Raw genomic sequence first — 14,002 nt, 5'->3', positions numbered from 1 at the left:
CAGATGTCTGGTATGATTTATTTCCACTGGGAACTGATGTGTTTTCAAAGTGCTCCTTTGATTTTTTGAGCAGTGTAGGCAGGGTAGTTAAAATAATATATAATAACTGTGCGATAACATGTCAGCTGTTCACCGGTGATATCTATCAGTCTGCAGACAAACAAATCGCTACACGTAACAAATAGTTATGTGCAGCAAATCTGAGCAGAAACAGTTGCTCCATCAGTTCCAAGTGACTAAATATCATTGCATGTGCACCATCCTGTAATAAGCTGTAACTCCTTATTAGCAGTAATCTTATAATAGCTGATGAACTGGACAACTTGACAGATACGGTCTTCCTTTTCCTCTTTAGTACTCGTCATATAATGCACCATCACTGAAGTCTTTAGGACATGATTGGTGTAAGTATGATTAAATGTGTTAGTCGGAAGATAGTGGAGTGGGGACTGGGGCAAGACAAAACCACAACATATTTTCCAAGCCCTACATACCTAATCTCCTAGTGGGTTAGTATATTTTTAAAAAATGAAATCATTAACAAACCACCTGACCAGTTCAAATCTGTGTGTCTGATAAGTCAATTCGTGGGGGTCCAAAGGTTGGAGAAGGGAGCATGTGACCTGTTAAGGAGGTCTAGATTAAAAAAAGACACACTCAATCCTTTAAAAGCCGGTGATATTTTCCATTTCTAAGTAAAAGATTGAGTGAATCTTTATTATTTATTTTTTTATTTACCTTTCCCCGTGATAATAAACACTGTAAACGCCTTCATCTCATTCTTGTCTCTGTAACAAAAAGTGACATTTTGATGACAGCTTTACTTTGAAAGTCCTCTCAGGAAGTGGTCGGTCGGTTGAGTTCCGTGTGGAGGGGTCACGACGTCTGTCGACGTGAGTTCGTCTTCGTCAGCTGAGCGAACAAGTACACGGAGCGAAAGAGGAAATGAAGACGCAGCCAGCCTGGAAACAGTGAACCCAGCTCTCAGGTAAGCTGTCAGCTGTTAGCTGTTAGCTGTTAGCTGTTAGCTGTTAGCTGTCAGCTGTTAGCTGTCAGCTGTTAGCTGTTAGCTGTTAGCTGTTAGCTGTCAGCTGTCAGCTGTCGGGGCAGATATCAGTCGAAGCGGAGCACCATCCTGAGGGCGGGACTCCCGAGCGACCAGAGCACGACATGTCTGACAGAGCTGCTTGTTTCTGCTCGCTGCGCACTTGGGGTTAAAAAACACCGACAAATCGCTCTTCAGAGGCACATTTTATCTTGTGGCCGCTGCTGAGAACAGCACACCTGTCCCGCAGGTAGTGTGAACTTTGTCTTCCTGTGTTCGTTAAAGCTAACGCTACTGTAGCTGTTGTTGTTGTTGTTGTTGTTACGGTAAATGTGCACGACAAAAAGCAAAGTGCGTAGTTCTTGCTCTTCTTGCGGGTTAATTTCCTCCGTCTTCCGTCTCGACTGTGATAATATAAGATAACGAATGACAAGAGTTTAATGACACTGCAATAACTTCACATTGCTATGGTAAAGTAAATAGCTGTTACAGAGCTACAGCCCCGTATGTTTGACTGTCTAGATACAGCTAGATAAAGAGTTGGGAGCTGACTTTCCCGGTGATAAGTAATGGAGTCGTGTTGCTGACCCGCCGTGAAGCCAGGCTGAGACACGGCTTTCTAATGTTTCCCTCTGGGCTCATGAACCCTCTTCCACTCCCACACACACCACCTGGCCTCCAGCAGTGTGGCCACGACGGAAGGACACTGCCGCGGTGGCCACTGTTGTGGCTTAAGGAGGAAATGAGGAAGAGGCCTTGTGGGCATCTGTTGGAGAGGAAGAGGGAAATCAGCCTCTCAGCCCAGGTTGAAACCATCCAACCTCAGGTTTCCATGTCAGCCCCATGTCATTTGCACTACCTGACAATGCATCACCCTCAGTCATGCCAGTAGCAGGTGGGTCCATTTCAGTCATCTCTGGACCCCTCACATGGATTATAGTGATCTAGTGCCACCTCTGTGATTGTTAAGAAAAGTATGTTTCAACCTGATATATTTCCCTTTAGTGTTGCCAGGATCAATCTGTCATTTACTTTGGGTAAAAACTCCTTGATCGGAGTTTTCATGTTTACTGGGGATGCTGTAGGAGCTGCTACTGCTTACTCTGATATACTGGATGTTGATTGTGTGAGTTTCCCTTCTCTATAACCTGCTTCTATAATACTAAGTCGAAGTTAGCACAACACGTAATCATTCAAAATATACCAGGATGTAAAGATACTCTTTTATTTACTTAACTTACTTGATTTTTCTATTTAAATACAATATTTGCTATTTATATTTGACCCACAAAATTGCCCCCCCTCAAAAAACTAAGCAATCCTAACCTGTTTCTTCAAAGACACAAGTATTGTTAGGTTTGCGTATTTCAGGTCAGTCTATCTTGCAATGCTTGCAGTTTTGTTAGAATTGAGGTTGTCAAAGGTCATTATAGTCCTCGTTTTGTAGGAGAAACAAATAATACTAGTAGAAGAGTCAAGATTTCGTTTCCAATATAACTATTATACGAAAAAACTATAACTGTGAAGTCATCATTTAAACAATTGTAAGAAAAGTCACTTTTCTTGAATTTTTATTCATTAATTAGCAAACTCAATATTGGTTACTAAGTGTATATGGATGGGTGGAAATGACATTTTATTCCATTTAAATTAATTCTATCACAAAATCCATCAAGTATAAAGCAGACATTCTGAAGCCGGTATATATTGACAGTCCACAGTGTGTGAACTAAATACTCTACCTTACACTTTGTAATATATGCTGATATTACAAATTTACTGTCAAAAGTTACTATTTTCCCACTAAATATTCTGACTTAAGACTTTCCCTGCCTAATAGTTCATTTAGGTTTTGCAGGTAGCTAGTTGCTAACATATTGTTCTTTTTTTTTTTTCAGGTATGGGGGCCGTTCCCAGCAAGTGTGATGGTGACACTGGAGAGTCGGGATTACAGCAGAGTGAGAGTGAGAGTGGTCAAGATGACAAACAGCGTATGATTGAGGAGGATGGCATCAAGAAGTGGAGCTCCAACAGAAGACAGAGCTCCGGAGGGACGGTTCACTGTCCAACTTGCCAGGGGACTGGACGTATCCCAAGAGGTAGTGAACATGAACATCTAACTCAGAACTCACTTAATTCAAACCTTCTAAAAAAACATATGGGTGATAATTAGGGTGATAATTTTGTTGCTACTATAAGAAGATTTTTAGTTTTAAGGCTTAGATGGCTGCTGATTGACAGGTGTGATTGATGGTTAGCTACCTGCTGCTTGGCATTTTCTGGACTTGCCCTGAGTCAGACCTTTGAAGAACTGTCGACAAAAATTGTACAGTTAGTCACAACATTAAAACCCCTGACAGGTGAAGTGAAAAGCTTTGATTATCTTATTAATGGCACCTGTCATGGGGTGGCATATATTAGGCAGCAGGTGAACACTTTTTGAAATTGATGTGTTGAAAGTGTATAAGATCAGTGTATACAGTAGGTAATATGCACTAAAACACAAAATGAGAAGATCCAACCTCTTACAAGAGTAAAAGTGCTCTGTTCATCACCATTATCAAACCATGTTCCATGTGTGATACAGGCCAGGAGAGCAAGTTGGTGGCTGTCATCCCCTGCAATGACCAGAGGCTGAAACCCAGACACACGTGAGGCAGCAAATACTGAACACTTCAATCAAATTTGAAAAGTTATTTATTGTTTTGAAAATTAAAACCATGAACTGGTGTCGCCTCCCTTCTCAGGAAGCTGTATGTTGCTGTGTCTGTTGGTGTGTGCCTCGTGGCCAGCGCCCTGGTGTTGTTCTTCCTGTTTCCTCGCACTGTCATTCTCTCTCCAGTAGAGGTCAAGTCATCCTATGTTCACTTCTCTGACGATGCTGTCCACATCAACATTACAGTGGGTAGAGACAGAGGGAAGGAGGGGAGAAAAATGGTTTGACAGAGAACACATGACGCTATTCGTTCACTCACCACTTTTCTTCTCTGTAGAATGTGCTGAACATCACCAACAACAACTTTGTGGCAGTGCAGGCCTATAATCTGACAGTACAGGCCCTCAACTTTAAAACAGTGGTGGGAACCGTGTCTGTTAAGAACGTCACCTCTGTCAAACCTCTGTCCACTGAAATGGTGAGAACACAACTCACAGGAACAGATAATGGAACTAGTATTCAGGAGGAGGAGTGAATGACTTCTTCTGTCTCTATTTCTTTGCAGTACTCCTTCATGATCCCTATCAAACTGACAGATCCCGGCCTGGGGTAAGTTGTCAGCATTACCAACAGTTAATTCAATAGACAGAGGACAGTAAAATTCACCAAGCACTATAGATTTCATTCAGAGCCTCTTTAACTATTAAATGTTATTTATAATTAATATATAGTTATTTCCTGTAACTAACTGGCCTTTACAGTTCATTTTGGTATAAGCTTCACATTGCACCTTTAACTCACATTCTGATACACCGACAGCTGGCATTAACTTGATCAAAGTAAAAGAAATATTTGACTTGAGAGTTTTACTTTTGACTTTTTGCCAGTCTGTATTTAAACACAGATAGAACCTGTTAGACAAGCTGACATTCTTTAAGATCTGTTGTTTGTCAAAATGTCTGAAACATGTATCTGTTATTGTTGCTGCTGCATAAATACTGTGCTTCTCTGAAACTATTACTGATTAGCAGTGTTTGCTCTTTTGCTCTGCAGTGACTACTGTAAGAAACCTTCCATAAATGTCCACATTCTGTATGTTCACCTACAGTAAGTATGATACCGTGTTCAGTAAAGTTAAGTGAACATGAATTGTGTGAGAAGAAATAGCTCTCATATCAGCAGGTTGTATTTGTCAAGGGGAAAGGAAAGTGGAAGGCCTAGGAGTGTGTATGCAGACCACAGCATTTATTACCATTTTCACAGCACTCTTGCTCACCACAGACGGTTTCAGTTTTCCTCATTCCAGGCTGCCATTTTGAATGAGAGAAGAGTTATATCTTTCTCAGTTTAACATGCTGAATCAGCTGCAAAGCTGCTAACTAGGGGTCCATTAATGCCACTGGTGTGCAACACACTGCAAAAACTACCTCTACAGATTGACACTGATGGTCTAATGTCGGCTTGGTGTGTCACAGTTTGTTACTGTTTAGTGAAAATGAAAAAATATGGGATATTTGTGTAGCTATTTGAAAATCTCAGTCTGACCTTCTGGCTCATTGAGAGCAATGTAATCTTATCTTGTTTAAATGATACAGTATTAAGTCTAGTATTAAGAAGTATAAATCACTGGACTGAATTACCCTACAAGTTCAATAAACACAGGTTATCCAGTCACATTCATTATTCACTGGTTTCACTATTTTCAGTGCTGAGAGACTAAGACAACAGCACATAGGAATAGTCACTTCCAGTGTTTCTGGTGACCTCTGGCCCCTGATGAACAGATTAAACAGTACCTTGGACATGGATTTTAGACAAAGGGAAAAGATTTAACCCCAAACAACTTCATGTAAGATCCAGGACAGAAAAGGAAAAAGGTTCTATGATTACCTAAAACAGCTCTCCACTTTAGCTTTTGATGAAGGAACTCGTTGGCCAGTGCAACAGCGTGGTGTTCATTAAGGTGTCTGTTTTCGACAACAGTGATGTTTTTTTGCATAAAGACAATATTTGGATACAATTTGGTAAAATGTTGTGGTGAATATTATAACTTGCCAAACAATTAAGTCCACAGATAAGGTAACATTTTGGGAAAATGTAGCATTTTCTTTCTTTCTGAGAGTAAGATGAGAACATATAGTAGATATTCTTCTTCTGTAAGCCTCATGTACAGAACTGGAGGCGAACCACATCCTGACTAGCTTAACAAAGACTAAAAGGGACTTTAAATGCTGTGATATTGGTGAAGAGTTTTGTTCCTACAGTTTTCAATTGAAATTGAAAATGGCTGCTTTGAGGACAAAAAAGAAGTCAGATATAATTCAGGTAATGCCAAAATCAGACTGGACACTTCGCCCAACTTAGCTACTCAATGCCTTCAGTAAAACCATTTCAGCTGATTAGATTAGATGAGATTAGATTAAACTTTGTTGTCATAACACATGTACAAGAACAAGGCAACAAAATGCAGTTTAGCATCTAACCAGAAGTGCAATAAGCAGTAAAGTGCAGAATATATGTGTCTACGATAAGCACTATTAAGGTCATAATGTACAAGTGGACGTACTATGGACATAATATATTATACATTGCATTTCTATGAACATAATATACATGTGAAAGTATTATGGAAAAAAAGATGGGACATACTGCCTGTCCAAAAAAAAGTTGCACACTCTAATATTTCATTGGACCGTCTTTAGCTTTGATTACTGCATGCATTCCCCATGGCATCATTTCAATAAGCTTCTGAAATGTATAACACCATTTATTCCCGTACAGAATTGCATTAAGTGCAACGATTTTGAGCCCGAGGAATCCTGGCATCATCTTAGAATATGCCTGCACCACCAGGGAAGAATAAATCCACTGATGTAATACCCTGTTCATTCAGTATATTCAGGTAGTCAGCTGACCTCATTCTTTGGACACCTAACGTTGCTGAACCTAGACCTGACCAACTGCAACAACCCCAGATCATAGCACTGCCCCCACAGGCTGGTACAGTAGGCACTAGACATGATGGGTGCATCACTTCATCCGCCTCTCTTCTTACCCTGATGTGCCCATCAATGTGGAACAGGGTAAATGTGGAATCATCAGACCACACGACCTTCTTATATTGGACAGTTCTTAACCTAGTTTTATTAGTTTCATCATCTCCTAGATGTTTTCTTTGCTTGATTCATGTCAATAATTTGAAATTTGACCCTTCCAAAACAGAATAACATTTTTTCCACGACCACAGGATGTGTCTTTTGACATGGTTGTGTAAGAAATGAAAAGCTACTCACTGCATCAGTTTGAGTTAAATAACTTGGTGCCAGCTGAAACATAATCATCCATGAAGTATTTATCCAATGGGAGACTGATCTATTTACTAAGTTAAATCCAGGTGGTGACTTTTTTACTTTTTTCACAGTGTGTAATATGCAGATGAAGTTGTGTTAATAGATGTAAAGTAAATTCTCAGCTGAAACTATAGACATTATTTACAAGTCAGTATGTGCAAGTGGTCCTAAGACAACATAAGTTGTAGGTTACTCATTGTAGCTGGCAACAGAAACCAAGGCCACATAAGATACAGTTGGTGAGCACAGAACCAGTGGTACCAAACCTGGTAACCTCACTGTGATAAGACTTGGTGGATGGATTAACTGTTGTTCACCAAACAAAATATCTGCACCATGAAACCACAATCTGTTAATGCTACATTTACATTTGTGAATCTATTATATTAGACAACACATGCTAGTTGGTGAGCTTCAGAAGAGTTGGTTGGCCCTGTGTATCATAGCAACCTTTTTAGCATTATCTAGTTTCCTACTTGTTTCATGTTTTGTCTTGGTTTTGCTGCAGGATGTCAATGACAGTTTATTACATGGCCCACTACGAGCAGCTCTCCCTGGAGACGTACGAGTACATCGACTGTGGTACAAACAGCACCATAGCACACAGTATGCAACCCCCACCTCCCTGATGGATGGATGGCAGATAGAGGAGCAGATGAATTGCTTTGGACATACTGTGGGACATGTTGGCTTGAATAGTTTCACTAAAATGTTCAGTAAGATATAACATGATACATGGATGGATGGGGTATGGGTTTTCTCCTTGGTCTTAAATGAACTGAACTACAGTACAGGTGTGAAAACATCTTTATGGACTCCTCCAACCCTCTTTACATTAAATGTGCATTAATAAAGGATGGAAGAAATGCTCTGTTCCAAAGCATGAATTGTACAGTGGAGGAAACCCAGAAAAAAGCTTTTGCATTGAGTTGGTGTTGGTACTGTAAGACAGAATGAAAAATGGAGTCAGAATCCCGCCGCTGTGTCTAAATTTGTTCACTACTCTAGTAATTTTAAGTTTATTGACATAAAAATGTGATTGTGTTGCTGTAGTAAGCCAACTTTTGTATGTGTAATTGTGTTAAATTGTACTTCACAGTATTTTGTATGTTTTTTTTTTTTTTTTTTTACAAAACAAGAAGTGAAAATTTATTCTAATAGATGGGATTATCTGTCACAAGTGTTGCCTAAATGAAAATTGCACTATAATTTTGTCAGTGTCCACATATAAGTTGAGAAATTCTGCAGCTTTATAAAAATGATACCACAGCTGTCACATAGCAGCAGTGGCACACTGATTCCTTCTGAGCGTTCCATATGTCATACACTTCTCTGATATTAGTCTAATCCACACGACTGTCTCCACTCCGCAGTAAAACAGACATGTTTAAACACAAATGTAACGCCTCAATGGTCAGTATATGTATATTAACAATGGATCAGATGATGATGATGTACTGTGTGAAAGTGTTGGTCATCACAAACCAATAAAAAATGAACTCTGTAACTCCTCTTAGTTCCCACTGGTTTGACTGATTAACTGTGCACAGAGAATTGTTTTTACACTTTGCTAATCTAAATTGTATTTGTAAACGGGAGAAAGCTCATGTGTTACTATTAATGAGAGGAATTTCTTTCCATAGAAGTGAAGGAGTTCTGTAAATTAGCAGGTAGTTCTCCATGACTGGATGTTTGTGATGTTGTGACCTTCTTTAGTCAGTAGGTGGCCTCATTGTGCCACACAGAGAGTTAATAACCAAACATGCTGAGTGTGTGTTAGGTGACTTAAAATGATAAACTATAAACAAATGAAATGGGGTCAACCTCCTCACATGGTGTGAGCTCGGTTTAGTGTAGAGATAAATCAAATGCGTTTATTACATTCATCTCACTGTAATGTGGGTTTGACAACTTTCAATACGGATGTTCTTTTTATTAACTTCCCAACATGGTCCTGTAATCTTCAGCTCCTTCACCACTGCTGCTTGTACTGCAAAGACTGAAAGACAAACAGGTGTTACTGTCAGAAAAAAAAAAAAAAAAAAAGACATAGGGCATTTTGTGCTGATACCTACTGAGTATCTGTTGGGGACCCTGGCACTGTGATGGACAGGTGTCGTCAGGTCGTTTTTACAGTGGGGACACTGACCTGCTGAAAACACGACAGACAGAACACATGCTTAGCGTCACTCACTGTGTGTTAGAGAAACTCTGGCTTGTGCATCCTTTAGACGCCACATGTTTAAGGCTGCCTCACACACAGCTGACAAAAGACAAAACACGCTCTGTCCAAAGGTAACACAAATCACCCAGCAGCACCTATAAAGTTCTCTGCCCACCATGTGATATCTTGTTTAAAGCTAGACTAAGTGTAACATGACACACTGTGGTTTAATGGGCGCGGTGGAGCTGACACAACTGTTTCTTAATGGGACGTGAAGTAACTTCCTGGAGTCTTGTTGGCACTAGTAGTTTTTTTTTAAACAGCAGAGACAGGTAGAAGCTCCACATGTATTCATGCTCAGCTCTAAATCAACAGTGTGCTCCCTATGTGACGTCAATCCTAAATTATTACCCCTCCCAGGAGTCAAACCCAGGTCACCTGTGAATCCTAACCACTAGACCATAGTTGACAGGCACAGGAAAGATGATAGCTGAATTTATCCTTTACACTTCACTCTCATCTGTCCTGTTGAAGATGCCTCCACTGCCAACAAAGCAGGAAATCTGTGCTCCGTGATATTGTGATATGTGAGATGCGATGTGGAGCGGCGTGTGTGGCCCTTCATGAAACATTCAGCAGCCCTCTGTCTAATGAGAACACTTCGGACCATGACGGCCTGTCTGCTCTGTGTGCCAGTGTGTGATTAAGACTTTTGTGAGATGGGTTCAAATTGCACTAAGGCCTATGGTCTGGGCTGGGAGTTGTTGCAAGCAGTCAGACTACTTAAAATTCAACCAAGCTTTATGACATACATAAAACAGCAAACAGTGGCCTCCTTTCATTTAGTTTTAACAAAGGTGCCAGTGACAAGCTTGACAAATGTATTGAGAGGAGGTCTGGTAGGGTGCAACACCTCGCCTCTGTTTGTTGGGTCTAGCAGGGAGGTGGACAGCAAACATGGGACAAGAGTCACGCAATAAAAGTCCCCAGCCACATTTGAACCAGGGACGCTGCAGGTAAGAGGCATGCACCACTCCAGCAACTCCAGTAACTCTGACATGAAAAACTGAGTGAGTGCCCATTTAAGTGACTGAGAACAAATGTTTATTTTCAGCATATATTCAGTATCATAGTGTGTAAACACAAAGCGTACGCACAGTTATGAATGAATCAGTTGCATCACACGAGGTAGCGGATGACTTGGGTTAGGGTTAGGTTCGGTTTAGATTAGGGCAAGTCGGCAGGAAGTTATGGTACGTCAAGATAATGTGTGTGTAATATGCAAATGTTGTGTGAGCACTGTTTGTGTTCTGAGTCTGACTTCACTGATAAGACCAGACCTTCAGATATCACGTGCTGTAGGTAATCATGCAGCAGAAATAGAACAAACAAAGACACTGTTATCCTGTGTTAGAGCGTGCACGGTGCGTACAGTTGACCTGCGTCAACTGTAATTAATCCTGTTGAATGCAGAATAACAGTTGTGTCTTTGTTGGTTCAAATGTGTGAAAACACAGATTCTATGACTGTGATGTGTGTAAGAGAAATGTTTGTGCTGATATCCAGCAGAGCAAACTGTGTTATATTTTTCATTTAGATACGGGCTACATTTGCATACATGTATAAAACCTATTTTAACCTTGTGTGATACTCCAAACTCCATTCATCCACAGCCCTGGGATAATGGCTTCATGTTACATTACGTTAGGCTGATGACAATCAGCTTCTCACTTGATCAGCTTTTAGAATTTGTCTTACCTTCTTGTTAATATGTCCACATTAAGCGTAATGATACCTGTTTGTTGCTGTGTTGTGTTTGATTCGGTTGCATGCTGGGTGGGTTCAGGACTGCTCTGCAGCAGCTGTAAAGAGAAAGGTAAACTGAAATAAACTGGGAAAGCTGTGGAGAAGACGTTAGTGAACATAAGCAGAATGGCTCTGCATGGACAGTGTGTCCTCTGACCCCCTGTGTTGCACACTACTAGGCTTTGATAGCAGGCCTGACATAATGTCACTACTTTTAATGGTGCACAGTGGAATTGTGTGAGTGTTCACCTATTCAGTTATTTCTACTAGTTCAGATAATAAAAAGTACAACAATTAAATCCAAATGAAAACCTGCATGTGTTTGTGTCTGTCTCCGAATGCATCCTGGAAAGGGCAACAGGATACATGCTGTTCGATTCATACAGGAAGCAGGTTTGACCCCAGCCTGGGGGGGGGTCACGCATCCCTGCTTCTTAGTTTCCAACCCACCCTGTCGCTATTTAATAATAAAGTAGCGCAGACAGAATGTCATATCTCAGTTAAGGTCCAGTTCTTAATGCAGCCTTGCTGTAATGTTGTTCACTAATTCACCACATACTGGAAATGATACAAACACCCACCAGATGTAAACAATACAGCAATATTAGAAAGGCTTATAAGGGAATTTTATTTTAGGATTTAAGGCTAGTGTGTCTACTACTGTGTATACTACTGTAATTACTCCTGCATTATTATTACAGACGCAATCACGTGAAAGCTGTATTTCATGTCCAGAAGACATGAAGAGAAGAACTAGTGTTATTTACCTGTTGTTTGTCTCGGGCCATCCTGCGGTCCAGAGCGCTCTGACGTCGTCTGGCCTCCCAGTGCATAGCAGACATCCTGATTTAGGAGCTGTAGGAGACACGTGAACGAGTGAGTCAGTGTTCACTATAGAAGGACATGGCAGCAGTTTATTAGTGCATTCAGGTAATCTCAACCAAATCGCCTTTATGGACAGTTGTTGTTCATCACTTTCTGACTGTTTAGGGTGAAAATAAATGTTACAACAGCCTCCAATGACAAATGACCTGTATGGGCCTTAAAGTAGGAGGACAAGTTGTTATTAAGTTGTGACGATCACATTAAGCAATCAGATGGGAGTACTGATCTACTCATCTAAAGAGCATGATTAAGTGTACAGTAGTTCCCCAAAATATTGAACTATTCCTTTAATTTGCATGCAGGTAGCACATGAGCATGCTAATCCACCTGCAGGAGGTTTGGAACCTTTGGGAAGGTCACAGCAGCGTGTCCAACACGGTCTCCAGAGACGAGCAGGTGGTAAATTACAGTTTGACTCAAATGTTAGTGGGATGATAGTGGCTGGTTGAACCAAGAGCAGCATCAGACCATTACATTTAAGGATTTCTGCCCTGAGTAACATTATAACGAGCTTTCACATGTTGTCCTCTCTAACTCGTCTCCATTATGGAAACTTGATCTGACAATAGAGTTATCGGATACATTCTAACTTCCAACCAGTGCCGTCAGCTACTCTCATTACTGATGTCTCTCCCTCGTACTACTGTACAACGGTCACTTCTCAAACTTACCTGCTGATTTGACAGATTTTGTTCATTTGTTGCATGCATACCTATAATCTGCACTGACTTACAATTATTATATGACGCTGTGTAACGTTCAAAAAGCCACATCAACCTTCATGTCTGAATAAACACGAAGTGATTCAGGCATGTATTGTGTCTTTTGTAAAACCATTACAGTAGCAAGTGCAGCTGAGCACGGTGGACAGAGACGTGATAAGCAAGCAAATAAGAGTGTTTACCCACCTCAGAGTCAGGCAGCAGTAGCAGCAGCAGCCTCAGCGGAGGACTGGGACGGGCCGAGGTGTCACACTCTTACCTGGCTCCTATCCCTGACCTTGTTAATGTGAGGTTTCCAGGCAACTAACTAACGCTCTCCTGTGCTGCTGCTGTAGCTGAGAAACAGAGAGCTCCAGTAAAGTGGATGTATCATGCTCATCACCTCCTGTGGCTTCTCGAACAATGGAGCCCACCCACTGTCTGTGTGTTTCTCTGTGTGGCTGTTTGTTTGTACCCGTTTTCCATACAGTAACTACTGAACCTCCAGCAGAACGCCCTGTTTGATCGATGGGGCATTTTTTTGGTCATAGTCCCTCATCAGCCAGTCAGCTCACAATATTAACCAACACCATCTTCATTCTTGGAGGTGTGACAAATCGAGATGTCAGTTCATGTCATTTGGAGGAGGTAGCAAGTAACATGACACTGATGCTGCATGGTGCTGTCACATTTCAGCCGTCACAAAGAGAACATGCTGTCGGTCTGGCGAACCAGTCACAAGAGACAGCTTGAAAAGCACCTACCCTACTCCCTGTGCAAGTTCTTGGAACTTGGTTTAGTACTACTTTTGGAGGTGGTACTGGATTTAACAGGCTGAGGGCAAGTGGAAAACTCTCTTTCATCCCTCTCGGGATGGTTTAAGTTTCCATGGTAACTTAGTTCTTTGATCCTGCTTTACAAATAGAAAATAAAAATCCAGAAAATAAGAAAACCTTGCTTTATGACACAACCCTGTGGCAACACCTGAAAAACACCCTAACGTTGATCACATCATCATCAAAAAGAGAAATAAGTCACACAAACCAAAATAGAGAAACATAGAAATTTATGTCAACTGTTTATAAGTTAACTTTACCTTATATATCGTCAGGTGCTGCTGTTCCTCCTGCAGACAACAGAGTGTGCTACTGACTCATGTAATGAGGATCAAGGCCTTGGTGGCAGACTGTCCTGGGATCAGAAGACTTCAGTCTGTGACATCAGTCTTGATAATTGACACAAGAACATCTCATTCTCTGTGTTGTTGAACCTGGAGCCGTGTTCTGAAACGGTTTGAGAGCTACTGTCTCTATCCTGAACTTTACTATGCAGCAGCTCTCTGTAGTTTAGTGTGGTTCATAATGTGTAGAGCATTTCAGGCGTGTTGTAATTGAA

The 14,002-nt window shown here is 41.0% G+C and overlaps 2 protein-coding genes across 4 annotated transcripts; one reads left to right on the top strand and one right to left on the bottom strand.

Moving 5' to 3' along the window:
- The first annotated feature begins 837 nt into the window (after window positions 1-837).
- Window positions 838-8,563, top strand: LOC113159656 (transmembrane protein 106B-like). 2 transcript variants are annotated; one of them, XM_026356477.1, is made up of 8 exons: window positions 838-988; window positions 2,944-3,144; window positions 3,633-3,696; window positions 3,793-3,946; window positions 4,039-4,179; window positions 4,267-4,310; window positions 4,755-4,808; window positions 7,560-8,563. In XM_026356477.1, the coding sequence occupies exons 2-8, from the start codon at window positions 2,946-2,948 to the stop codon at window positions 7,678-7,680; spliced, it is 777 nt and encodes a 258-aa protein (XP_026212262.1). In that variant the 5' UTR covers window positions 838-988; window positions 2,944-2,945; the 3' UTR covers window positions 7,681-8,563. The 2 variants fall into 2 exon arrangements, with proteins under 2 accessions (XP_026212262.1, XP_026212271.1); XM_026356486.1 differs by lacking the exon at window positions 838-988 and adding an exon at window positions 1,044-1,295.
- Window positions 8,564-9,005: 442 nt separating this feature from the next.
- LOC117152900 (coiled-coil domain-containing protein 200-like) lies at window positions 9,006-12,917 on the bottom strand. 2 transcript variants are annotated; one of them, XM_033326118.1, is made up of 5 exons: window positions 12,815-12,917; window positions 11,789-11,876; window positions 11,011-11,077; window positions 9,127-9,203; window positions 9,006-9,050 (listed from the first exon to the last, which is right to left on the bottom strand). In XM_033326118.1, exons 2-5 carry the CDS (start codon window positions 11,861-11,863, stop codon window positions 9,024-9,026), a joined length of 246 nt encoding a protein of 81 aa, XP_033182009.1. In that variant the 5' UTR covers window positions 11,864-11,876; window positions 12,815-12,917; the 3' UTR covers window positions 9,006-9,023. The 2 variants fall into 2 exon arrangements, with proteins under 2 accessions (XP_033182009.1, XP_033182010.1); XM_033326119.1 differs by having other exon boundaries at window positions 9,008-9,050; window positions 9,127-9,200.
- Between the last annotated feature and the right edge of the window lie 1,085 nt (window positions 12,918-14,002).

Source organism: Anabas testudineus, chromosome 8 (assembly GCF_900324465.2).
Source record: "Anabas testudineus chromosome 8, fAnaTes1.2, whole genome shotgun sequence".
Classification (NCBI taxonomy): Eukaryota; Metazoa; Chordata; class Actinopteri; order Anabantiformes; family Anabantidae; genus Anabas; species Anabas testudineus.
The sequence above is the reverse complement of the archived record's forward strand: the minus strand, read 5'-3'. Positions and strand labels throughout refer to the sequence as shown.